Source organism: Anas platyrhynchos, chromosome 23, assembly GCF_047663525.1.
Source record: "Anas platyrhynchos isolate ZD024472 breed Pekin duck chromosome 23, IASCAAS_PekinDuck_T2T, whole genome shotgun sequence".
NCBI classification, from domain to species: domain Eukaryota; kingdom Metazoa; phylum Chordata; class Aves; order Anseriformes; family Anatidae; genus Anas; species Anas platyrhynchos.
Window position 1 is genome coordinate 5,168,907 of NC_092609.1, and position 27,708 is coordinate 5,196,614.

At 42.3% G+C, this 27,708-nt stretch overlaps 2 protein-coding genes across 8 annotated transcripts in view; both read right to left on the bottom strand.

Moving 5' to 3' along the window:
• GFPT1 (glutamine--fructose-6-phosphate transaminase 1) overlaps window positions 1-8,680 on the bottom strand; it is a 43,446-nt gene extending 34,766 nt beyond the window's left edge. For all 4 annotated transcript variants that reach the window (XM_072027178.1, XM_072027176.1, XM_072027177.1 and 1 more), the window contains exon 1: window positions 8,541-8,680. In XM_072027178.1, the coding sequence (XP_071883279.1) occupies window positions 8,541-8,547 (7 nt within the window). In that variant the 5' untranslated portion in view covers window positions 8,548-8,680. The remainder of the gene's footprint in view (window positions 1-8,540) is intronic.
• Window positions 8,681-12,158: 3,478 nt separating this feature from the next.
• NFU1 (NFU1 iron-sulfur cluster scaffold) lies at window positions 12,159-26,871 on the bottom strand. 4 transcript variants are annotated; one of them, XM_072027179.1, is made up of 10 exons: window positions 26,730-26,791; window positions 26,072-26,188; window positions 24,938-25,044; window positions 21,787-21,922; window positions 19,140-19,206; window positions 18,202-18,316; window positions 17,006-17,069; window positions 14,659-14,833; window positions 13,759-13,847; window positions 12,159-13,018 (listed from the first exon to the last, which is right to left on the bottom strand). In XM_072027179.1, exons 1-9 carry the CDS (start codon window positions 26,774-26,776, stop codon window positions 13,800-13,802), a joined length of 876 nt encoding a protein of 291 aa, XP_071883280.1. In that variant the 5' UTR covers window positions 26,777-26,791; the 3' UTR covers window positions 12,159-13,018; window positions 13,759-13,799. The 4 variants fall into 4 exon arrangements, with proteins under 4 accessions (XP_071883280.1, XP_038023036.1, XP_038023037.1 ...); XM_038167108.2 differs by lacking the exon at window positions 26,072-26,188 and having other exon boundaries at window positions 26,730-26,871; XM_038167109.2 differs by lacking the exons at window positions 26,072-26,188; window positions 26,730-26,791 and adding an exon at window positions 25,976-26,065.
• Window positions 26,872-27,708: the final 837 nt, after the last annotated feature.

Below are 27,708 nucleotides of genomic sequence, written 5' to 3' on the forward strand. Positions count from 1 at the left end.
CTGTTGAGTTTTTAGCTATTTATATTTAAATATTTATATAATAATACTAATAATTATATATTTATATATTTATTTTACGTCGCTGGTTTATTAACCAGCAGTTAAGAACCCCTGCTGTATTTCAAAAACTTCCTCTGCTCTCATTCTACAAACCTTCATTCTCCACCCTTGTGGAAAAAAAAAAAAAGTTTTCCAAATTGAGATACTTAGTTCACTCTGTTTCTAAAAACTACATTCTTCAGACAAACAGCAACCTCCCTGTTCACAAGTGAACTGCTTCCAAATAGCTGTCACCCAGCTGAGGGACTGCACATTTCAGCTCTATCCCGGACACCTAAAATCCTGTAAGTGACTTCCAGGTCTTATAGAGAGTACAAAGCAGACTGCTTTATTAGTAGGCAGTGGCTGGAAAAGCCCCTCTGTCTGTATTTGCCTGAAACCTCCCAAAGAGACCCCCAAGACAAATTTAAAAAAGCATATCAGGACCCAGCGATGCCTGACAAACCCCTTTACACCCATATCACCTACCATAAGTAAAGCTACCTCAGAAGGAATAATTACAACCAGCATGTGCCATTATGGAAATATGAAAGCTGCGTACACTTTTCCCAATTAACTAAACAGTTTCAGAGCTGACTCCTCTCCCTTGTTATACATACCCTGGAAGCACAAGCCAATGGTCCCACTCCCACCCAAATCCCTGAGTCTTCCAGATGTCACCTCCAGGCAGCTCCCTGCGCTCTTGGAGCCCACCAGCAGCTCTCCAGGCGCCCTCCAAGTGCTGCTCTCCTGCTGCAGCTCCCTGCTCCCACCACCACATGTCCTGTCGAGTGGGACGTGCTCTGTCCAGTGAACGGGGGGTGATGACTAGTGCTGAGGTGCTCAGATGTGGTGACGGCGAGGCCGCCCCTGAAGCCCTGCGGACAGCAGCGGGATGAGAGGCCCAGCAGCCTCACTGAGGGCGGCCTGCTGTGACTCACAGGCAGGCACAGGACAGGCTGCCTGGTAAAGGCATTGCTGGAAATTGTGAGGAGAAACCATGTGCAGAAGGCATGATATATGTAGGCCTACCCAAGAAGGGAGAAGAAAAGAGAAGGACAGGGAAGTGTAGGGGAACAGCACAGCAAGCTTAACTTCAGTGGTCACAGCAGCTGCCCAGCCATCTTGCATCCAACATGGCTGCCCGTCATCAGTCCCAAGCCTCTCTGACAAACAGCCGACAAGGACAGAGTCCTCCTCTGTGCCAACAAAATATCATGCACACAGCCACAGAAAGCTCGGCTTGCTTTCAGGCAATGACACTGCATTGTGCTTGCAAGTGTTTTCTACTGGAGCACAGCGGGGTGCCCAACATGGTCACTCCAATGGCACCAGCCCTACGGAAAGCTAAGAGCACACCTCCTCGGTACCTGATCAACACGTCTGTAACTGATAGGTGCAGCCCCAGGGTTGAGGAGACACCAAAGAAACACAAGAGACCTCCTCACAGCCCCACTGGAGACCATGTCCCATGGCACTTTCCACACAGACCCTTGGTGCCCCTGCACGGCCAGGAAAACAAAATCTGCTTTTTGTTTTGCTGCTAGTTTTGAGGCAGGAACACTTCGTTCTCAAGTTCAAACATCATTCTGAGCTCACAGCACCCAGGGATTGCTGGTGAAGCCCCAGCCAGCACTGGGCAGAAGACCAGCCCGAGTCAGAACCACGGCGTGTGGCTCCCAAGCTGGATCACCAAGCCACGATCCCTCTCCCTGCCCACAAGATGTACTACAGAGCTCTGCATGACCTCAGTCCTTACTGACTACTGCATGCGCAAGACAAATGCTCTGTGGTTTTCACCTGAGGCTGCACAAAGGAAGGTTCAGGAAAAAAAAAAAAACAAACACAAAGGAAACAGAAAAAGGAAAAGACACACACGATTCTGCTTTATAAACTGAAAATGGCTAGCTTTACGGAAACCATTGTTCTTTGGGTTCAGAAATCTGCCCCACACACACACAAAAAAGTCTAACTCAATAGAGGGGCATGATTATTACACAGAAAACTGCTTTCCTTTCATAAAACATTTTTGTGAATGTGAGTTGATCATTTTAGCCTCCATCCCGCTTCTGGCAGGTTCCAAGTTATCCTGAACCAAAAAAAAAAAGTGCCTTTAAACCAGAACCATTTCCCTCTACCAATGGCTGCCTTTGGACATCTTTGTTAAATCTGAATCCAAATCGGTCGGTGACTTGAAATGTTATTATCTCTGCACATTTTAACCAGTTCAGTCACACCTGAACTGAAAAAGAAAATTAAATGGACTTGGGTCCTTGTCACAGGTCACAACTGCTAGCAGCGTACACCAAACTGCCCTGTACTGAAAGGCCACAGAGAATAAATCTTATTTCCTCCAGGCAGGAATGGGTCACCTGAAATGAGACCGAAAAACAGCACTGCTTATTTGTGCTTGTACTGTAAACAAACAAAACATCTATCTAGAAAGGAGCCAACTTGGCATTTGTCTCAAGCACTGAAAAATCTATTAATTACAGCATGATTTGTCTCAAGCATTGAAAAATCTATTAATTACAGCACGATTGTATTCAGATTATCAGTAAGGACTACGAAGAAAGTCTGAATCTAAGACTAAGAATGTCACAAAAAAAGGAAAAAGTGATCTTATCAGAAAACAAAGACCAACTATAAATACAGTATTAATGCTGTAAAACATGCAAACATTTTTCAAAAAAGACCATGCAAACATTGGGAGATGCTGTTTTGATTCAGTTTATTTTTTAGATCTTGACATGAAAATAGCTGGAGTGATAATGGGCACGCTACTACAAAAATAAAGTTCTAAGAATTCACCAGTGAGCAACACATTTTACAAATGAGAAGGCAAGTAAGATAAGTGGGTTTAAAACTCATAGAAAACATTAAAAAAAAAGGACTACAATAAACAGAATAATACCGAAAATGGTATATTACTTATGTAAAAAAATGGACAATAAGGCAAGTGAAAATAAACGCAAGACTGACTAATCAGCAAGTTAAAACGAAACATTTGAAGACTTATCACCCATTTACGACATGATGAATTATGCATAAATAACAGTTTCCTATACCGGAAATATTTTCAAATGCATTTCATTTTCACCTTCTCCAACATCCCACAATGAGATAATCCTCAGTCCTCCTAACTAGCTGGAGAAAGCTTCAAAAATCTACATTTTAAGAACAGCATTTTTACTGGCTCTACCCTTAATATTGGATTATTCAGGAATATGAGCCATCAGATCTTGAAATCACTTCAATTTTTAAACACAATTCCACTGCCTTTGACAGATGAGAAATAAGACCCAAGGCATTAAATGCTTGCTATGCTCCACTGGTTTAAGAGTACTCTTGAAAAACATCCACTTTTCTTGGCAGCCAGCAAGAGGTGTTCTGCAGACAAGGCTTGGCTCCTGAGTTGCACCCCAAGCTGTCGATCACATCTGTGTGAGCCAAAGGGCGCTCTGGTGATGCTGATGTCCCAGCATGACGCAAAGCGCTGGCCACTCAGAAAAGAACCTCTTTTTACATGCAAGCTGAACAAAGATGACTTTATCCAGCTACAAAATGCAGCCTGCTCCGAGGTGGGACGTGGCAGACGCAGGACGGCACAGAGCAACCCTACCTTGTGCTTTATAGACAATAAAAGACATTCCTCGCCATGCAGTACAGGGATGTTTTCCCCCAAATCACAATGCCTTATTAAATCTTTGCTCTCTCCCTCTTCGTGCTTATATTCAAATCAACACACGACTCAAAAGATGAAAAGATAAGAACGCACAGATCTTTATAGCTGCTTGAAGGCTTCCGTGCAGAGCACCCTGTCACAAAGTGCCAATTTTTCTGTCGAAGTGACAATTCATTTAAGTTACAGCAGCCAATAGAAACATGCTGGTTTTGATGAAATTGCAGTGCAGTGCAAATCCAGCAAATTTCCATCGCAGTCCCACCATCAGCCTCACCCCCCTTGCCAGCCTACATCCCAGGCGCTGAACATGATGAATTTGGGAAACCCAAGCAGAACCTCCTGAAATCAGCCCACCATAATTTCAGGTCTCTAGCAGACCCGAAAATGGGAGTTTCACTTCCAGCTCAACTTACATATTTAGCCCCAAATCAACATAACTACTTTTCAGTGACAATGCCACACCTGCACTCTAACTCGGGCTCTGGAACAAGCCAGAAGGAGGAAGTGTTACAGAAAATCAAGCAATATGAATGACATTTAATTGCACTACTTTGACAAGCCTTGAGTTGCCATTATTTAAGGAGAAATACACGTCATGTGAACCTCCCAAGCCCCCCTGTGAACTTCGTTCTAGCCTAGAACTGTATATACATGTAATCGTGGATTCCCAGCTAGAAGAATAGCAGCAAACATCCTACAGAAATGTGTAACTGATAGGCTCAAGAAACACAACAGCTTTGTCTGGAATACACTAATATACCTCAAGTCTTGACATTAATATACTTCAGGATTAGAAGAGCAGTCACACTTTACAACAGAATAAAACATTTCAACTAGTAACTTGACACGGGACTTCACACATAGGGACTGAAAAGACTTGTTCACAATAAGACCTGCCATAGCGAGAAGTCCCATGTGTACTTCTCAAGTGAAATATGTTTAACAACATAGTTTTGAACATAAAACATTGTCTCTTATGGATGTGCTTTAACATCTTACCCCAGCAGAACAGGTATTCAGGTGCTTGTGGAATTTATCTCTCTCTAAGATCCAATTTTTAATAATCAAACACTAAAATTAAGCATTCTCAGCGACAGCTACATAAAGATTGAAGGTGAGACTGGGTGGGGGATTGGAACTAGACGATCCCTTCCAAACCAAACCATTCTATGATTTCCCTAAAAACAGTTGACAGTTTTTCTCAAACTCATTATTTCTATTGTTGACAGTTACTAAACAACTCTTCCTGAGAACACTATTTTCTTGTGACCTTTCTGGTTTTCATGTTCCTTTATTTCATGGTAAGCACACAGGAAAATGAGATGAATCACCACTTCCAGGTAAGAATAAATTATCTTCTCCAGCATCTTGAATACATGAAGTTACTCAGGAATAGCTTCTCCTAATCCTTTTCTCAATCCCTTAGGAGAGCAGAAAAGCCTTCAGGCTAGATTTACTGTCAGATTTACAAATACCTTTATACCGTACTGTATACTGTTAAAATAATTTCAATAGATGATATTATCAGTACAACCACTTGGCAATTCTGAAGAATCCTTTGTCCTGGTGATGATTATCAGGCCTCTGGTCTTCAACAAATTAGATGCAGGTTGCTAAATATCACATGCATAATGTGCGTGACAGACTGGGAGAAGGGAAGGAAAAAAAAAAATCTTTCTTCAAATTATAGTAGGGGAGAAACAAAGCCCTAACAACTACTAACACAGATACACGAGCAGCACAGAACGGAATACCAGAACCACATGGCTTTTGGTCCTCTCACTTTCTGCGTTCCCTAAGACGATGCTCAAAGCCTGCTGGAGCAAGCTCCTGTTATTTGCTGCCCGGTGTGTTGGTGAGGGGAACGCCGTGCCAGCTGCCGCATGGGGGAAAAATGCTAACTCCACACAACTTGTCAGAAACAAGCAGACTATGTTACCATGTTTGCTAGCTGTATATGGGAGACTTTATGTTCAATTCACCAAGCCTGTGCTGGAAAAAAAAAGCAAAGCAGAAAAAAAATCCACTGGATGAAGAACTGTATTTGTCCACTGGATACTTTTGCCACCTGCGCACACACCTCTTTCTTCAAATAAGAAAAGAGGGATTTCTCCCACCTAGAGCGAACAACCAGAGCACCAACCCTAAGGAGACATGCTGGGCAAGAGCCACCGCTCTGTGCTTCACAGCAAGACATGGACCTAGGCGTACCAACAGTATTGTGGAGTGTGGGAGGGCAATTCTCATCGATGTGCGTGCAACCCTAAAGCTTGGAACTCAAGTCTTTCTTAAGCCCATTCTTATCTCCAGTAATCACAACACCGGACCTAAATTCCTAAATCCCTTTTTGTTGTTTGTTTTAAAGCAGTCATGGCAGAGGATAGGTTTACTTATTTACAGAACAGTCCATCAGGCCTGGCTACCTTGAAAAACCTGTTTTCCAAACTATTTCCAAACATCTTTGAGATGCCATTTAACTGGTTTAGCCCATTCAGACCAAAGCACAATCAATTTATACCTCATTAAGTCTTTAAACAAGTAAAACATGCTAAGAACAAAATCTATCCTCTTGCAACACTGTCAAAAACAGAGAACAGCACATCTACACACCAAACCTGTCGCTTATTTTAGATACCAAAGAAGCAAACTTTGAGGATACTTACCTGTCAAGTGGTACAAGCACATCAGTTCACAGGACTTTATAAGGTCCCAGGCACTAAACCTGAACATCACGTTGTTCATCAGTGCACTGAAAACATTGTGTTGGTATCCCCAGTCTTGAGCCCTCATAGGGACAACTAGGATAACAATAGCAGCATTCTCACTTTCTCCTTTTAAGCTCAGTAACTAACATTCTATCTGAGTCAAATCTGATAAAAATCTGAATGTGGACTGTACATCCTGTGGACAGCACTGTAAGATAAAATAGGGTGTATGCTGACATCCATAAACATCGCTGAGGGTTCCTACAGCCAACCTGCAAGAGGAATCAGGAGGAGGCCTCTACCTCAAGATGAGGACTTGTCACTTCAGCTAAGAGATCAGGATGCCAGTATACAGTCAGAGGAGCTCCCAGCCATTCTGTCTGTTTATATTTACAAGATGGAGAAGGCATCGCCTCCATTTGATTGCCTTATTCCTTTGCTGGAGGGTACTGCTGCCCTTCAAAAGAAAGCCCAAGCCACCACCACAATTAACATTTCACAACGTGAGCCCAGACAACTTCATCTTGTACTCACCAGCTGAGCTGCAAATGGCAGCAGCAGAGACTGCGCCCCTTCATCTCTGCCTGCGGGGCTGAGCTCCCATCCACAAGAGCTCATGTGGCAGCACCCTCAGACCCCAAACAGTTCTTCTCCCATTCCCTGCAAAAACCTTAGCTATCTTCACACGCTTCCTGCATTGAGAAGCTCTTCGGCTTCTGAGACTTCTTCTTATTCCATAAGTCTTCAGAGAAACATGCTTGGTCAACGCTCTCTTCTCATTTTTCACTGCAGGATATATCTCTGTCTCCCAGAACAAAACTCAACAACATAGTCAATAATCCTTGTTGCTCTTCTGACTGTTTCATAATACAGCTCAATATCTAAGAACAACCTTGCTTATATCAAAAGGGGAAGATGTTATAAAGGGAAATACGTTAGATCTTGAGTGCAACTGAATAACTACCCACAGATTTTTCAGTGCTTATCACAGTTACGAAGATGAAGACCAGAACGTTAGCAGTACATGTTTTGAAGGTTGGACCTCAAAAAGGCAAGCACAAGGCACAAAAACTATGCCTATTCTCGCAGCCAACTATTTATAATAATAATTATCCCTTCTATTCTTAGCTTTGCTCTACTTTGTACTTCTAACACAAATTAACATAGCGTTAAATGTAAGCTGGAGTATGAATTTCTGAGTGTCTTTTCAAGCCCACAGACTTGACAGTTTGAAGGTGATTGCATTTCACCCCAGCTCAAGCTCACAGAATCAATGAAAGAAATGGCAACTTGCACATCAAACGTATAAAACAAAATCTTGCTCAAAGCAACAATTCTAAACTTACATGTAAAAAGAGAGGGGAAAAAAGCCAAGACGGAAACATTGAAAGAAGACCCTTTTCGTGGAAGAACGCGAAGCCAACGTGATAAAAAGGGGAGAGGAAGAGGATGGACAAACGTTGTTTTTCCGTCCAAAAGTTAAGGTGGAACAACTCTACCGGACAGGCAAAGAGGAGCGCCAGGAGGCCCCCGGAAAGCCCCCAGCCCTGCTGGCTCCTGCTCTCGCCCATCAGAGGGGCGGGTTTGGCACGAGTGGGCCGAGGAGAGCCGGCGTGCCCCCCGCCACGGACGCTCCTCATCCTCGCCTCAGCCGGCTGACCTGCCTGGGCGAGCCCAGCGCCAACAGCCCCCTCGTCAGAAGTTGCACCGACTCAAGCAAAACGGCGAGGCGCCGTCCTTCCCCCCCGCAGACGGCAGCGGGCACCGCGGCGCGGCCAGAAGCAGGCTCCGAGCGCTGCCACCGGGAGCCGCCGCCTCTCCCCGTGCCGCGCTCCCGCTGACAGGGGCTGGGCACGGCGGGCTCCGTGCTGCCGCCGGCCCTTTGTGTGCCCCGCCGGCACCGGGCGGGGATTCCGCGAATAAAAAAAAAAAAAAAAAAAACCACGTCCCTTCGGGCTAACCGGCCGAGAACCGCCTCCCCCGGAGGCCCGCACGGCGCAGCGACACCTTGCCGTCACGGGGCCGGGGCCCCTTCCCGGTGCACGGCTCGGGGGCTGCCCGCGGGGCCGGCTGCCCCGGCTCTCCCCGCTGCCGCCGCCGGCCGCCCTTACCGCACATGCTGCTCCCCCGCCGCCGGCCGCGCTGCCTCTGCCAACCGAAGCCGCCCCGCCCGGCCCGGCCCCCCCCCCCGCCGCCGCCGCGGGAGCCCAGGGCGCAGGCCCGCCGCCCGCCCCGCCATTGGGCCCCGCGCCCGCCCCGCCCAGAGCCCGGCCCGGCCCCCGGGACGTGGCGACCGGAGCCGCTGCCGCCGCCGCCCGCAGGCGGGGCGCTGCCCCCCGGGACGTGGCAGCCGGAGGCGGAGCCGCGGCCCGAGAAGGTCCAGCGAGGGGCGTGACTGCCGGCAGGGAGAGGCTCGGTCCTACAGCTGGGCAGCCCGGTGACACCATCTCCGTGTAACTGCCACCGGCAGGTTCTGTTGGGAAAAAAATAAAAGCCCGAGGATAGAAAATGGTAGCAAAATCGCTCCTTAGGAAAAAAATGCTCACTTTATCTTGACGCTGAAGAAGTCAATACGATAAGATTTCCTTACAAAGACTAGAGAGAAAACAAAAGCGTTAGTGTACGGAAAGCAGGACGGTGAGAGCTTTTGACCCTTCTGCTAGAACCTGGCAGAACAAACAGAAGGAGGTTGCTAATATAAGAAATGTTAAACGTGAGCAGCCAGCACACGCAGCCATCTCTGCTTTTGTTCAGCAGCAAAGGCATTACAGTAATAACCTGATGAAACAACGCAGTTCCTATGACTTGATCGCGTCGGGCAGTAACTGGGAATCAAGCTGCTTAGCCCTCAATTTTCCCTTTGACCATTGTGAAGGTGGAGGAGGGCTGACTTAAAATTCTGATCTTTCCTCAGTTGTGCTTGCACACGAACCCACTTCCACGTCTTCCAGGGTGTGGAAGCTCCAATGCGTGGAAACCCTGGAGCGTGTCCAGAGAAGGGCTACAAAGCTGGTGAAGGGCCTGAAACACAAGCCCTATGCAGAGAGGCTGAGTGAATGGGAATAATTTAGTCTGGCGATGAGGAGGCCCAGGGGAGACCTTATTGCTCTTTACAACTACCTGAAAGGAAGGTGTGGGGAGCTGGGGGGTCAAGCTCCTTTTGCAGATAACTCATGATTGGACTAGAGGGAATGGCCTCAAGTTGAACCAGAGGAGGTTCAGGTTGAAAATGAGGAGACGTTTCTTAGTGAGCAGTCAGGCATTGGAACATGTTGCCCAGGGAAGTGGTGGCATTACCATCCCTGGGGGTGTTCAAGGAAAGGTTGGACCTGTTGCTTAGGGACATGATTTAGTGGATGACATTGGTGGTAGTGTGATGGTTGGACCAGATGATCTTGGAGGTCTCTTCCAACCTTAATGATTACATGGTGATTCTTTCGTTAGGAAGCTGAACACCTTGCAACAGCGGACACATATTTACTAGATGAGAAAGAACTCCTAACCCACTCCATGACCAACTGAAATATGCACAACATATGTTGACACAAATATTGCTCTCATCAGGTTCATCCGCTATTCAAACTACCTTTGTTACTAACCTACTAGAGACACTGGTTTGTCTGTTGCTTTATTGCTATGTTATGGGTTTCTGTGCTGTCCTGTAGTAGGTCCTGCTTCACAACTTCACTGGAAGAATTTCTCCGTAGATTCACTGCAAATCTAAAATGTATGTACAGCATTATGTGAATTGTGAAGAGAAACTGAAGGATATGACCCTACTTATAACAAAGGATCCACCAGACCTGAAGAAGCATGGATAGGCCTCAGAAACACTCCAAAAATACATAGCTCATATCTGCAGCACAACAAACCCTGAACCTTTTGACTTAAATCTATGCAATACTTGACAATGCTATAAAAATACTTCAGACTAAGGCTGTATGTACGAATAATCCTGGTGTAAATTTCTCAGAATTTTACACAGAGAGAAATCTAGCTCCGTGTGTTTATTCTTGAAGTGGCTATTTCATATTTTCCCCATTAAAAAAAAATAAAAAAATTATCCCCTATGTAACTTAAGTTATTCTGAGTCTTGCTGAATGTGGCTTTAAACCATAAAATAGTTCATACCAATGCAGATGTGCAACTTAGTACCAAAGGAAGAAATGTGAAGACAGTTTCCCAAACCATCTCTCACACACAAACCTTTTAAAATAAACAGTGTGGGCCACAGACAGGAAGAAGTACCATCTCTCCTCCCTTAGCCTCAATGTCAGTTGAAATAGAAGTTTGGCTAAGGTCCCAAATTCTGGATGAACTGCATCTATCACCTCCTGGAAAAATGCATATTTTGTGATTACTAATATGACACATGTTGAATATTAACATCAGGTAATGTCAGCTGTTTCTTCCTGGTATGCTGACAGCACCTGCTCCATAAATCCTGTCAGCGAAGGCTGTGGCTGTTGATTGCCTCATATCATATAAAACAGCGTTATCAGGAGACTGCCTAAAAGACAAACAGGCTACTTTCTTCTTGAAGCATAGAATGAATCATATCCTGATCAAAAGCACATCTCCACCTGTAAACAGGTTCAAGGCAGAGAGTTTAGATGGCTATAATCAACCTCTGTAACAGAGCACTAGAATAACGTGGGAAACATAAATGATTTTTTTATTTTCTCTATCTGAAAGTGGTGAAAAAAATCACTGAATGGCATACTAATTTTACACAGCAAAGATACCAACATACTTTTTCTCTTCTTAAAAAAAATAATACCAGAATATGCAGTCATTACTATTTTAATTGTAATGACTGGCTGCAATTTTTAGAAAAACTGAACAGTCAAAACCTCCTTGCTGACCTGAATGTTACAGCACAGTAGTTTCCCAGCTCCCCTAACTGAAGGGCCCTCTTTAAAAAAAAAAAAAAAAAAAAAAAAAAAAGAACAGAGAACACCATACACTGTACTACCATGTACATACATGTACTACCAAAGCACTGTAAGCATTGAACGGTCATTGCTACATTCCCCTTTCTGCCTCTGTCTGTGAATGCAAAAGGTTTTTGGGTGGGAGGAGGAGGCAGGAGGAAGCCCCTCACCATCGGGGCTTCTTTCCATTAACTAAGCTTTTCCATTGAGATCGGAAGGCTCGCACGATCTAACAATATGATGTTTCTACCCTATTGGGCTGTCATAAGATCAGAATTTATGGTTATTGCTAATGCTGTAGATAGAGTTGAATTTTGTCTCATCCCCCTGAACCAGTCCTCTCCCATGTCACTGAGAAATGGATCTCAGTGGTTACAGCAGTACCGAATGCAAGGGCTGGTCCTACAAAGTATGAAATGGCACTCAGCCCCCTCTCTCTTTATCCAGAGCTAGAGAGCCCCTCCATCACTTCATGCAGGACAAGCACTGATCTAGAAAGCTTACTTTGCTGTGGGACAGAACAGATAGACGGGGAGGGGGTGCAGGCCTTAACTTCTCTCTGCAACAGCTTGAAAAACTTTGTTGAGGACACACAGGGCATGTGCTGGACATGCGATCTTTTCAGTCACAAGATGCTTAATCTTCATCCTCAGTACATGCAGACTTAATTTGGTCCTATTTGTACAAATCAAAACCCCATTAAAAACAAGACCGGAAACAGACAACAGCATAACTGGATCCATACTGTACCTGAAAGAAATTAGTACTGCTTAATTGAAGAATAAAGACCACACCTGAAAAGATACATTTTTATTTAACATACACATCAGCTACTTTGCTGCTTATGTTCTGACATATATAATGCATTGAATTGACAAATAAGACCTAAAAAAGCTCCGTTTTTGACAAACGAGAAACATTACTTGCCATTCTATGCTTTGCTGACGAACATGGTGATAAAGTTTGCATAAGCTCTCTTGGATAATATGAGCCTACCTCAAGGGGAATTTTGTCACTGATATAACTTGTAAGATCAGGCACTGTGAACTTTGTAGCAAACTTGAAGAAAACATGGTAATTTCAAACCAATTTCTAAATCCAGAGTGGGTAATTTAAATAACAGTAGGTCATTACTCTACATGAAAGCTAAAGAAATATTTTGCTAAAATATTTATTTTCAAATTTCCAACAAGTAATATAAAGTTTATTGTTACCACATGCTGATCTGGCATGCTATATAAGATTCTCCACTGACTTAATTGATCCCATTTAAGGGACTCGGTGGAATTACACTGGCAAGGAGGGTAACAGGAAATATACCAGAGGCTGTCAAATCCTTGCACGCAGGGAACACTGCTATAACCATAAGCCAAATAATGACCGCAAACTCAGCTCAACTGTGGCAACACAAAGAAGAAATACTATCTCCATTAGGCAAGCCATCTGCTAACGCTAGGCACCAGGAAGAAATTAAGTCCTACACGCACAAGAAATAAACAGAAGTACTTGCAAAGCCTGATTTACGTATTTCAATTTCAGAACAATAAATATTTCTCTTCCCATAGTCTCAAAAACTGGAGTGTGTTCTGCTCTGCCACGTCCTCCCCTCACTTAGCCAGGGCAGCCAAGTTACACATCAGCTGCAGTCTTTGGCACTGTAGAAGGAACAGGATATTGCATAGGTAAACACATTCATTTTCTTTGCTATCCTACAAATGTAATTTGTGCCCTTAAGCATTGCACATTCATCTTGATGTAGGAGTATTATGTAGAGAGATCATCTTTTGCAAGTTTAAACAGACCACTAATGGTGGCTGAACAATTTTACTTTAAGTAAGCTAATTAGTCTTGCTACTTACTGAAGTTGACATGGATCACTTTTTAACATTTATTTAAAAATGTGTTTTTTAAAACAAACAATTCACTTTGTTTCTGTTGCTATTACGTGTGCAGTGGTAGCAAACAAGTAGATAACTTTCACAAATCATGGCAATATTGCATCCTCTAAAATTAAGAGCTGAAGTTATGGGTTACTTTTCACACAAAACTGACATAAAAAAGCTTTTTATTAGAACTTGATAGAAGTAATCTTCCTGAATCACCCGTTTATGCAGCAATGGAAAAAATATTTAATATTTCTATTGCATAAAAATAAAGTCAAGAAACTTTACTTCTGCCCCCTCTTTTTTATAAAATCTTGAAATTTCTGTATGGAAGAACAATGAAGAGATATATCACCATTTTTAGAAGCCTGCCATTTCAATGCAGGGCGTTTAATAAATTAGTGGACAAATTGCTTAAACTGAGGAGACATTTTCACCAACAGAAGTACAACTATTTTTCTGGCAAGAAAGTCAAATTTGGTTGTTTCCCAGCACAAGGCTGATTTACATACCACGAGAAATAAATACTTATTTGGCCATAGATGATGCTAGCTTAAGTAGAATTTGCTTCTTTCTCCACGTCATCATCATCATCAACAACCTGAAAGCAAATCCAGAAGTAGCTTAGGTAAACAGTGCAAACTCTCAGTCCTGTAGCATTGCATAGAGAATTTATTGCATTAAATCCTTGCTGGACTCAAGGGGAAGAGTAGCTGTTCTATATCACTGAATAACAATGGTGACACGAAAAATTTTAAAAAAAAGCTTTCAACCAAAAATACCATATGGAAATATGGCTGAAATAACAGGAGCTGGTCACATTACTACAGAGGCCACTAGAATTACTGCAGCATATCAGATTTTTAATGAAAAAGCAAAAGAATCTACATTGGACGGGATGAGAACTTGTCCCTTGCTACCACAAAAAAATCACCAAAGCACAAAGGTAATAATCACTGTCTAACAGTTCTGGGCTCTTCAACAAAGAAGGAGATTCACATGCTGGAGAGAACCCAATGAGGGATCACCTCCCTCAGCCTGCTGGCACCACTCAGGGACACTGTCAGTCTTCTTTGCACACTGCTGGCTTATGCTCAACTTGGTGTCCACCACGAGCCCCGAGTCCTTTGCAGCCATGCTGCTTCCCAGACAGGCAGCATCCAGCACATCTTGGTGCAAGGGGCTGTCCTTCCCCACATACAGGACTTCGCCAAAGTGCCAAATCTTTTGCTAAGGCACAGCTTCTGGCTTACAAAAATTATAGTTATATATCCCATTCTTTTGCTTAAACTGCCAACCTGGCATGCTGGAAAGGCAGAAAGACCCCGTCTTATTTTTTTTCTTTTTTTCTTTTTCTTAACCCCTCCCCCCCCAGTTTAAACAAAATCAGCTGTTATCTCACACCAACCCACCTGTTCAACGCCTTCTACTTCAGGGATGTAAAACTGGAGCATGTTCTGTATCCCATTCTTCAGGGTGATGATGGAACTGGGACAGCTGGTGCATGAACCCTGCAACTTCAGCTGCACAATCCCATCCTCAAAACCTTTATAAATAACATCGCCACCATCTTCTTGCACTGTTGGCCTGATGGAACAAGACACTCAATTTAAAGTGTAGCTGAAACAAGTTTCATTCTAGGAATCTTAAGAAGAGTTCAATTTAACATACTCTAGCATACCAGTTCTTTGCGTAACTACGGCAACCCTCTTTCTCTACGACCACCTGATTAAATTTTCCCACAATTCATATTTTGCTGGACTCTCACATTCATGGCTACAGTCTTTTTATTGGATATTAAGCAAAACATATTTGCAATGCATGCAGTAACATGCAAAGAAATAGTTGAAATTCTTTGCTCTAAGAATCTAAGAAAATCTTTGCTCTAAGCACCTTAGAGCAGAGCTTGATCCAGCCTGCAAAGCCCTCTCCACATGTGATGATGCTTGCCTCAATTATGCACCAAAATCCAGGTGACTTTCATCATATAATAGGTGTATGTCCACTATATGATGCATGTGCATCTGTTACATGACTAGGGACAGGGATAAACAGCCCTTACATCCTTCCATAAATAAATACACAGCTTACTGTAGTTTATATAGAACACACAACAAACTCCAACTACATAAAAGCTTAATTCTGCAAGTGGGTGAAGAAACCAGCATCTTTTATGATTATATCCCAGTACTCATGGCATTTCTGCAGCCTGGTCTTTTGCAAACAACAAATGACCAGCCTTGTAACTGCATCCCCATAGCAACGTTTTTCCAGACCAAACTAAAACCATCCCATTACTCTAAAAGAAGCTTTTATGCTTATTTCCAAAATAACTCTTTTTAAGAGCTACACTTCTAACAGAATAACCTATGAATCTGACACATTTATTAACTGCTCACCATAGCTAATTATCTCAATTCCAGAAAGTCAAAGAATGTGAATAAAAATTCCTCTTTTTTTTTTTTTTAAAAAAAAAAACAACTTTAAATTAACTTTTTAAAACACTCTGCAAGGGAGTAAGAAACTTTCAGATCTCCATTCCTTCCTTCCTGTGCCTTCTTACAACATTTTTGCACATATTTTTGATTCACCAAACAATAAGGCTCTGTATGTACCACTGGCTTGTATATGGTTTCCATCAGCTATCCTGCTGTATAATGAAGTAAGATGCACTGCTGCTAACATTCTCATCAACAGCTTCTTGGTCCACCAGGGAGGAGAAGAAAGAAAGAAAAAGGTGGAAAGAACCAGTGATTTTGACAGAAATTCTGTGTATTTTAAGAAGGGCTGCTGGTAACTCAAGGACAAAAATACCATACACATTTTAAATGACCACATGCCGAGCCCAGCCAGACTTACTGAATGCTACTTTCTGTCATGGTTTTACGCAAAAGCGTAATTCAGTGACATGTTTCAACACTTAGTGCATACATCAATACACTTTGGAAAAAATGTTCCATCTTATTTCTGCTTTTCTCCCTCTTTCCTTTCAGAGAAACGAACCAGTGTTAGACTAAACACTGCACCTAAAATGTCAAGTTGATTATTCCTTTCAGTTCACTTTAGTAAGCAATTAATGAACATAAAAATATTCTCCAGGTAAACAACGCAATCCACAGCCACTCTTGAGACTTCATTAGTTACAACCAGACTCTAAATTAAAATCATGCTAAAATATCAATAAAACTAGAGCAGAGTATAAAAACATACAAAATAATAATATAAAAATAATATAAAATAATATAAAAATCTGATGAAGACCAGACAGCAAGGGAATTCTGCTAGTAAATTTTTCTTGAACTATGACACAAGAAATAATATAACCTACTTTGGAATACTTGGAAGGGAAGGACCAGTATAAGACAGAGATGAATGTAACAGAAGAAAAAAGAAAGATGCCACTGTTAAAATGAAGCTTATTTGCGTTGTTTTCATTATTTAGAAATAACTGGGTTAAACACAATGCTTAAAAGCTTAAATGCTGCTTAAATGCACTCCAGAGGGTAAGACTCTACACTATTCTGCAATCACTCGGTAATATGGACTCTGTTCAGTACACAGTTTGCAGGAAAAATAGATAGAAAATTTTTAGTTAGAGTAAACAGCATTCACAACTCCGGCCAGTTCTGCATTTAAACCCCCACACTAGATACTGAACTGTGAAATCACACATACCCAGAGAAAAATACATGTAGACTGTTCTCTAAATAAATCCAAACCAAGCCTATCTCAATCCATCTAGCAGCAATGTTGGTTTACCTTATTCTTGTATCCAGCAGTTCTTTAATCATTAATACTACTTCATCATCTTCTTCTGATGGAGCTTTGGAAAAGAAAAAATGCAGATCAGAACATGGATAGAAGTTTGTTATGATTACTAACACTGCATAACCATAATAGCAGAATGAAATAGCATAGAACCATTGCTGAGATGACTGAAACCAAAGGTGGACATCTACCTCCATGTATGTATCTTTATCCACATCATCCACATTCACATACCAGGCAGTGACTGACATAAAACAACATTGGCTCATAAGTACCAAGCAAAGGCCTTAACAGCAGCGCCACCTTTTACAACAGCGAAGACAGCACACAAAAAGAAGAGAAAGAAAAGGAAGCAACAACTACCATTCATTGGTAGGAAGCATGGGTTAAGGCAGGGTCCTCAGAAGATTCATTCTTTCTGCTAAGGCCAGCACAATTTCAGGCTCCGTGTTAGTCTCACAGAAGCATTTTTGAAATAACTTTTTCAAATAAAATAAAGCCTATCTTAATATTGAAATGAAATCCAGACAGAGAGTAGAGGGGAATTATAGTCATCATCTGCCTTAAAACACTAGGGGAGGAAAAACTGTACAAGCTGTTAAATTGCAAACAAAAATACAAGACAAAATACTGTCCTTGCCTCAAAATATAAGTTAGTCTTTATTATTTTCTATTACAGCTTGGAAAGGACTTATAAGCACTTCTTGTTCATGTAAAACTGTAAATCCATCATTAACAAATGGATGTTAAGTCTGGACACTCCCTTCTGATTTAAGAGGGGAAATGAAAACCCTTGTAGGTGCCCACGTGGAAAGGATGTGCAGCAACACCCAGTAGCTTTCTAAACACAGCCTTGACACTTGCATAAATATTTCGTGCACACAAAGTACAGCAGAACATGGGCCATGCTGCCAAAACACATAGCTCAGCATAGCTCCTGTGAAGGCACACTCATACTCCAACTGATGAAAATCAGGCTTTGTACTTAGGCTTAAGCAACTCTTCTAGACAGTTCAGCATTTCTTCTGCTAGAACATGTGTGTTCTGAAAATTCCTTCCTGTGTTAAGCTTTAGCAGCTTTCACTTTAAGTTCTGTTGCATGCTTTTCTGTGGGATAAATGGAAGCTCAGATATCACCTAGACTAAACCCAGTGGCTGTTGGCCGCTTCCTTAAGCATTTGATTTACCTGTATCTGTCCTAGGCGCCTCTTCAGTAACTACAGGTAAACCAGAGGCAAAGAAATCCATTATAGTTGCATAAATATCTGGTTTCAGCAAGTTCCAATCCAGGTCTTCACTCTCCTATGAGAATCAGGAGAAAAGTGATTAAACAGAACATCTGCTCCCTAAAAATAATAAAATTAGATAGGGATTCCTCTTATGTTAACAACATCATAAAGGTTCTCAGGTTTCATGTGCAAGTCCAGCTTTGCCAAAAATGTTTAAGACTCAGAATAATCATCAGAAAGGTTTCCTTGCTTGCAAGCCAAGTGCTGTTAGAATATTAGCTAAAAAGTGAAAAATAAAGTTTCCTAAATACATTACTTGACTTTTTTTTTTTTTAAAAAAAAAACAACAAACCATACCAAAGACTCAAGTTTGTTATGGTTCCATTTCATTTTGAGCCAAAGTATAATTCACTGAATTGTCCAGGGCTCCCCATACAGCAGGAGCGTAACTGCACAGTTCCTACACGTGACCTTATCTCTGCTGACACTGAGTGCCACACCTTCAGTAAACACAGCACTGCCTGCAGCGCACCTCGTTCCGGTCACGCAGTCGCCTCGCAAGAGGTGTTCTCGGGAGGTCACCAAGCCCAACCGCCCGTTCGAAGCAGAGCCAGCTTCCAACCTGACCAGGCTGCTCAAAGCTTCCTCCAGCCAAACACTGACCATTTCCAAGGACAAGATATCTACAGCTTCTCCAGGCAACCTATTCCAGTGCTTATCCACACATGGTGAATTTTATTTTTTAAATATAACCAGCATTTCCCTTAATGCCCTTGTGACTATTGCCTCTGGTGCTTTCATTACTTATCTCTCAACGAGAGTCTGCCTGTGGCCATTGACTTGGCAGGTGAATCTCGGGTCATGTTTCAGCACATGTGAACGTATGTTGTGCTTACCTTGGTGATTGTGATGAAGTCTGGCCCAAAGAAAACACTTTTAACTCCTTCAATTCTGAATAATTGCCTGTTAAGAAAACAAACAAAAAATACAAATGTTTCAGCCAAATTCCTAACAATTTATTTACTCATTCACAGAAAAAAAAAAAAAGTTCTAAAATACATTTCCAGACAGAAACAAGCACAAAGAGTGGAACCATTATGACAAACTGGCATCCAATCATCTAATTCACCTACAGCACAGCCAGGAGCTCCTGCTGTGAAACAGCGTGGGTAGTCAAAGTGAACTTTCAGGACTTTTCCACAATATATGCGAAGAGAGTTACTCTCTCCAAACCTTCTTTGGAGGCAAAATAATATTCTATGTATAAAGATGTATCTGATCATCATCAAAACCACTTGGTACCTATGGTTTCAGGTAGGATGAGTGCAAACTCAAGGAAAAGTTCCTTTGCTTAAAGCAAGCTATTTAAGTAACTGAGCTCAATATAAACTGCCCTCAATTTCACTGGAAAAAATGACAACCATTGCCATTCTCTGAAAAGATTAGTGCCAAATGGTTCGCAAGGCTTTAACACACTAATTCACATTGTGAGCAATCTTGTATATTTTAGCCATTTTTACAGCATATAAAAACTTGGAGATTTAGCATTCATTCTGAGTTGCTTGAGATGGCCCCATACAGTTTCCAGCACCAGTGGCACATTAGCACACATCCAAAGCGACACAGATGATAGGAAAGAGCACCCTTTTGATAATATTTTAAGTATAAAAAGCAGAATGAGTCTAAAGACCCTTTTCCACAAACACTTCATTAAAACCCAACAAACTCATGTACAGAGTAAGCATATAATGCTACTTGTGGGAGTTAAAAAATAAAGTAAAAACACATTCTAAATAAGAAGCATTAAGAGTTCAACCTGTCAAAAGGCTGTAAGTTTTTTTTTTTTTTTTTTTTTTGTTATAGTTGAGAGAAGAAGAAAAGATACTATTTCAAAAGACTGGAAAACATCAAAAACCACAATGAATGCAGGAAACAGAAATCTTATCACAAATGTATTTGTGATGAAAAAATGACAGAAGAGATTTCATAATACCCATCTGAATTTCCACACGCAGAAGTTATGCATGCAGCATATTTTTACAACATTAAATCAACCAGATTCTAGAGCTACTGAAACAACAAAATTAAGAGTGCACCAAAATATCTAAGATCAATGAAATACTTCTCATCCCTCTCTCACCTTCTAAAAACTTGTATTACTTCTTTGGAAAATATTTCATTTTAAAATAAACTATTATTCCATTTACAAAAAATGTAATATATGGTTCATGAATACATACAGACATTTTATTCCATTAACCTGCACAACACACATAAGCTGCCCTGCCACAGTCCACACTCTAGCACATACGTTGTCTTTGATGAAAATGTCTGTTTGCAGATGTATGACAACACAAAGACACTTTCTGACAGCAGTTTGCGCTTTGCAACCTGATGTACTTTGGCATAATCAGATCCTACTGTTTCAGCATTGTAGTAACGCATTGTGATGTCCTGGAAAACCTTTCACACTGTATTTGTTACTCTAAGTCACAGAGCTTTCCTTGTAAAGATCCTGTTTGCTCTCAAACAATGCTACCAAAGACCTTTGGAAGCACTGAGCTGTATATCTGATAACCCCATGCTTCCTGGACAGATCACATCAAGTAGTTCTGCTGGTATACAGTTCTTCCAGTATACACAAAGATGACTTAATTTAGGACCTCTGGACAGAACTTATTGCAGCCTTTCTGAACCTTATTCTCCAAGTTTTATTCTCCAAGATAAAGGAAAGTTTATATTCAGAGGCTAATGGCAAAGAAGAAAAATACATGCTTCCAAATACTTACAGAGAAACTTGTGACAATGCTCCAAGCCCCTTCTACACTATGATGATATGAATGAATTACCTGCTTAGTGATTCTTACTTCAGGTTACATATTTTGGTACTGAAAGCTGCAACTTCCAAGACTTGTTATAAATTCAGCCTGAGAGAGTTGGCCAAATTTGGTCGCATTCCTTTGAATGAAATATTTTAAACCTTTCTGGAAGGAAAAGGTTTATAATGCCAGTTTTGAAGTTCAGGTTAACACTAACAACTGCCAAAGCAACCTACTATATTTAATTCATAGCATTTGGGGAGTATTCACTTCCTTATGTTGTGTATTTCCCAATTCTGAAAACTTGCATGATTTCTGAGTAACTCCTGGAATTAGGAATCTTCCAATTGGAGCAGTTTTGCAAAATCAGGGCCAGAGGTATTACTTATGATGCAGCAACTGTTCAAGAATCCTGGACTTACAATGCCATTCAATCCAGCTGCATAAACCAGACCATGATGCATTCTGCTTTGACAGAGCCATAGGGAGCACAAACATGCAAAAAGACTACTTCAATAGCAACAATCTTCCCAGCTTCAATTTTATGCTCAAGTAAAGAAGCACCAAAAACCGAAACCCAACCAATCTGCTCCTTAGTATACTGAGGTGCAGGACAATCAGAAGCTGCATTTAAAACATCAGTTGTAAACACACAGCCCACACTGGTGTGTCCTGCCCTGTCCCATTGCTCCCCCCCATCCAACTTTGATGTGCTTAATAATACCTTGCTAAAGGTGAGCAAAATGCTGCAGCAGGTGTGGAAAACTCCATCGTCCTTGACTCCAGTACTTCTTTGCCTGGAATAAACTTCAAACTATTTGGATTTGGTGTGTCCTGAGTTTGAATAAACATGCATCTTACTGGAAATTAAAAAAAAAAAAAAAAGGAAAAAAAAAAGAAGAAAGTTAATGTAATCAAAACTAAATAGCTTAAATGGAAGTCAAGGATTCCAATTTCCTGATTACTTGGCAAGCGAAGACTGAAGGCTCACTGTGCTATTACCAACAGCAGTCTGTGCACCAATGATAAACAGGAATACATGAAAAGATCCAGACTAACAAACATTGTAACATTATCTTATAGGAAACAAGATAAATAGAATCTTGTCTTTGCTTCTTTTGCTAACTTGTATTTACTAAAAGGCAGCTGACTACAACAGTATCAAACGGTGTGAGGCTCTCACCATCCTCACTTTCTATAGAGACCAAGAGATAGCAACCTTCATACCTTTGCTGTGGTCATTTCTTTTATTTTTTTTTTATTTTTAAATCTTCAAATGCTGTGAGATCCCTGTCCAGCATTATCACTTCCTGTTCAAAGTAAAGGCTCAGTGTAAGTTTCACTAACCCTCTCTTGAAGAAACACTATACGGAAATACATTTCCACATATATATTTCATGGAAAGAGTCTCAAGCTGCACCAGGGGAAGTTTAGATTGGATATCAGGAAAAACTTCCTGAAGGAATGTGTGGTTAGGCCTTGGAACACGCTGCCAAGGGAAGTGGTAGAGTCACTGTCCCTGCAGGTATTTGAGGTGTGTGGACAGGGCACTAAGGGACACAGGATGGTGATGAGACTTGGCAGGTCAGGTTGATGCTTGCACCTGGTGATTTTGAAGGTCTTTTCCAACCTAGATGATTCTGTGATATAAGACTTTTTTTTTTCTTTTTTTTTTTTTTTTGTCTTTCAGCTTTACAGTTACAGTAACCATGCCTTCTTTTAATATTCATCTGAGGGTGAATTACTACACACTGTCACTTGTGTTGTAGAAATTGAACCAACCCCCAAATTTAAAATTAAATGGTAAGACCAGTAAAGATAAATTTTTACTAATATTCATTTTGAGGTGTAGGTGTTTCTTTCATTACAAGAGTCTAAAAAAAAAAAAAAAAAAAGCCAAAACTGATTTGGAATAAAAATTCAATATTCTGCATCTGATGGTGTAAGTTTAACAGTGTATTTTCCTGTAAACGTGTCCATGCAGCATATGCTTGATGTTCTACTAAAGCCCAACATCAGGTAGGGACAGTCCCACTCCTTCTAATTCTTTCTAGTTCTCCTTCTAACTCTTCCTACACATGAAATAATTCAATGAAATATGCACACACAGCAAAGAAAAAATACATTTTAAACCCCAAAATATCTAGTAAATAATATTTATAAAGAAATTATTCTGGAGAAACTGGCTCACATAGCTTCAAAAAGAAGGATTTAAAGCAACAGAACGAGCTTACACATTTCCTAAACTGCCATTTTGCTCTTGACTCCCTAGCATTAGATGACAAATCACACTATTTATAAATTGCCAGATTGTTACTGCATGTGTCTCTCATCACAACAACCCATTTGACTCCAACGTACACAATGGCCAAGTACTCAGATACTACTTCTTTTATAAACAGAAAACAGGCTTAGCATGAAAGTACTTATTTTCAACACGAAAGGAACAGTCCTGATAGAACAAGTGACTCGTCAGCTCTCTCTGTGGGTATGGAAGAACTGCTCATCTTCCAGGTCCGTTGGCATCCAAAATCACATCCAGCACAACAGCATAGTCACAAGTAGCTTGCAGCAGGGGATATGGATGGTGTAAATAAAATATGTTCTGCCAGTTTTTTTGAAAGCCACGGATCACTAAAAGCTATCGTTTAGTGTTCACATTAGCATCTCAAACACCCTACACCACAAAGAGCACCTCCCAGAAGAGGTGCCCAGGTGGGTAGACACTGCATTTTGCACGTATCTTCAGCAGCTGAAGATCCACCTTACCAAGGCCAGGTTTTTTAATCATTAATCCACCTGGAGTTCTTTGCACAACTGTGAATAACTCATTCAGAATTTGTTGTTGGTAACTGGCTGTATTTACAGCTAACATCTGCATTGTTTCTTTCAACCCTCTAAGGGAGGCTGTATGTTTTCTTATTATTCTGATCTGCCAGCTGCTCGAGGTGAAAAAATACCAAATAGAGGCAGACTTTAGTAGGACACTTGCAGAAGCAGGTAAAACATCAAGTCAAAGTGCACCTGTTGTAACTACATGGCTAGAACTGAAATGAAAACCATGCTGCCGTACCAGGTAGGATTAAGCTTGCTCTGAAATCAAAAGTAAAAATAAACTTAGTGTTTTTTTTCTGTTTCGTTTGTTTTGTTTTCCCTTAAACTCTTTGCTACAGCATTAGAAAGCAGCTGCCAAATGCTAAATCCCTCAGGCAGGTGCAAAAGCACAATGTTTTTCTGCACTGCAAGTTTCACAGACTTTTGTTTCTTTTTGCTGAGCATACAGCCTTCCAAAAAGCTGTTAGGAACAACAAACTCAATCTTAACCACTGCTTTTTCTGTGTAATACCAAGTTACCCTTGCAGGTGATATTAATGGAGAATTACGTTAATGCACCCATGGGTGCAGATTCAAGGGGAGAAAAATTAAAAGAAGAAAGCATCATAGGTCTAAATATGGAAGGCTCTGCCTTCATCCTTGCTGGAATAGGCAGCAGCTTAATCTTGCTGAGCTAAGGAGCTGACGCAGAACAGAGGGTTACAGGAAGTCTCTCATGAGGGATACAACTACACTAAGACAAAATTTAAATTAAGAAATGCAGCAAAGCCCAAATATTATTTTATGCCAAAGTCCCTTGCAGATCTTGGCAGATGAATGCCATAAAGAACACACATCTAATCAAGCAGAAATCAAGCCATGCACGTCTTCTTCCTGGGCTTCAAATGTCCAATTGTGCTAGTACTTCACTAAAAACCACCTAGGAAACCCCCCAGGAAATTTTATCACACTCACATTTCGAAAAAGAGTGGGCTTTCATTATTAACACAAGACATAAAATCCCACAGCACATTAATCTACTTATTTTAGCTTGTATTTACCTGTATTATGCAATACTGCAGATGGAGGAAATGACTTCTTTTGTGCAAGTTGGTGGAAAGGCAGTTTAGTTGCCAAATTATGATCTTTTAATATTGTACGACAAAACCTAGAGAAAAATCATAGTTTTGTTAAAATTTTCAAATTATAAGTTTGCACATCCCCAATACCCCAAAGAAATTTTTTTCACATGCTCCAAGAATCCCCAGAACCCAGCAAGACACCCATCTACCTTGATTCAAAGTAGCAAGCCAATAGGTTAGACTATGAAATGCCCCTTAGTTTTCCCCCTCTTCAATGCTCTCTCTTGCTCAATAGATGTAACATTGGAATCTAGACTCCTTCACAGTCACTAAAGACAGACAAATTGCCTTACATATCTGTAACAAAAAGGAAGGTCACCCAAGAGGAGCCCACTGAAGAAGTGCCAACCAAGAACCTGGACATCTAACTTGGACAAATTACCTAATTTTCTGAACATTTCAGACAGCTGAGATGAGCCCAAACTCCAAGCACCTAAGGCAAAATAAAGGCCAGATTTACTGCTTTACTCTGGCTGGTTTGGCTGGTAAAAGTCCTCCAATACAGCTCTTGGAATATACAAGACAAACTAAAAAGATAACACAATGGCTACTTTTACACAAACAATTCTTTCAGAAGAATGAATATCTGGACAGCATTTGGATAAAAGACAAAAACACTATTACCTACATGTAAGCAATGCAGAGTGACATGGTAACAGCCCTAGCTTTCCGGAGTGTAAACGCTTACCTACACATCCAATTTCCGTAAATTCATGCACACCCAGCAGCTACAAATACTTTGTTTCACATGTAAACTCCTATCCTGTAACTAAGATGTGACCATCTGAACAAAGGGACAGCCAAATGCCACGGGCAGCATGGGGGGGTTGAAGGTGTGTTTGTGGTGGGGGTCTTTTCCACGTGCCTCCAGAAGCCTTAGTGTTTCAGAGCAAAGTGAAAACTGGAAAATGGAACCAAATTCCCCTCGTGTCAAAACTAGCTCAGATAAATACTAACATGCAAACCATTAGTTATCATTTGGTTTCTCTCCTCATCAGGTGCAAATGGGAGAAACACGCAGATGAAATAAATCACATCCGTAGGGGGTCTTACTGGGGAAGAAATTCACTCTGGGGGTCAGAAAGCAGAACAGAGGCACTACACCCAGGTACAGATTCCTCAAGCACAGGAACAGGCAGAAAGTCTCTCCTCACAAAACTGACCTTCCAGCTGTGGGTGGGGGAGACAAAGAAAAGGTCTATTTCCAACCTAAGTGATTCTACAATACTTTTGTGGTCTCGGTAACACTCCTGAGAGTCTCTTAACAAATTCTTTCCACTCCTGAGCGGAATTTGGGGGCAAACACCCCTCGGTGCACGCTCCTGAGCACGCTTTAGGCGATCACCCCCGTTACTCCGAGGTGTGGGCGCAGGGGTTGAGCAGCCCCTCAGGGAGAGGCCCTCGGCACACCCGCGCTGGGCAGAAATTAACTCCCGGCCGCTGTAACGGAGCTGAGGGGAAGAAGCAGCCTTTCGCCGCCTCTCTGTAACGACGGGGAGGAAGGGGAAGAAATAACTTCACCCGCGGCCGCCCTGCTGCGGCGGGGAAGGGAAGGGGAAGGCCGAGGCGAGCCCGGCGCGGCCCGGGAGGTCGCGGTACCGCCCGCTGCCACAGGGCGGGGAAGAGACGGGAAAGCAAACCCCCGGGAAGCGCCGGGCTCCCTCCTCGGGGCCAGGGCAGCGCGGAGCCCACGGGCTCCGCAGTCACCTACCGGCCGCCCAGCCCCGCAGCCGCGCCGAGCCACCGCGCGGCCGCCATCTTGGCGCTCCTCGGCCCCGCCCCAGGCGGTGCCGCGACCCCTGGCGGCAGCGAGGCCGCTGCTCCCCCCGCCTGAGGCCCTGCAGAGCGCACCGCCCTCGCGGCAGCGTTTTTGCTAAAAATATGTGTATATATACACACACATATATATAGATTTTCGCCCCCACCACCACCTTTTACGCTTTCGGGCTGTCCCTGCCAGCAGGGTGACGAGGTCCCGCTGTCCGTGCCCAAGCTCCTGGCACCCACCTGGCAGGAGCAGCGTCGGTTCTGATGAGCGGTTTTTGGGAGCACGGAGCGGGCCAGGCCTCACTGCCAGCCCCTGGGGAGGAAGCCCATAACACACAGAAAGCCTTGTTTTGTTTTGTTTTATTTTATTTTGTTTTATTTTTGTTTTTCCACGTTACAAGAAACGATGAATCCAGCCCACTTCTGAATGCCCTTCCGGAGATGGGGCCTGCGGAAGTTAGAGGTCGTGCACTTGTTTTGATTGCGTGATTTTTGGGGTGGGAAGCTCTTGATTTTGCAGATTGCAGCCGCTGTGGACCCCAGGGCTGTTGCATAAGGAAGGAGAGGAAAAAGTTTCCCTTGGGAGGAAGGAGACTTTTGCACTTTCAGAAAGACAGAGACGCCAGTTTGTGTGGCTGCTTTTCCCCCTCTTAGTGCAATTATATTCCTGCCAGTTTTGGACCAGAAAGCCACTTACATTAGGCCAGCTATGCCTGCTTATTCCATTACAATTAACTAATACAACCTAAAGTCCCACCAACGTTCCTTGAACAAACTTACAGCTCTTCCTTTCAGCGATTCCTTGCTGCATTGGCTGGATTCACTGTACCTTGGCACGCTGCAGAGCTCACAGCAAGCACGCTTTCCCTGTGCTTTGCCAAAACCCATTTCCAGCCCCCTCACGCCTCCCACAGCACACGCGA

Excerpts from the sequence above, each read along its gene's own strand:
- NFU1 (XM_072027179.1), bottom strand. The coding sequence starts at position 26,776 with ATGGCGGCCGCGCGGTGGCTCGGCGCGGCTGCGGGGCTGGGCGGCCG. Across the intron at positions 21,923-24,937 it reads TGCAGTATTGCATAATACAG|TAAGATGCATGTTTATTCAA; the intron begins GTAAATACAAGC and ends TTTAATTTCCAG. Across the intron at positions 17,070-18,201 it reads GGCGCCTAGGACAGATACAG|CTCCATCAGAAGAAGATGAT; the intron begins GTAAATCAAATG and ends TCTTTTCCAAAG.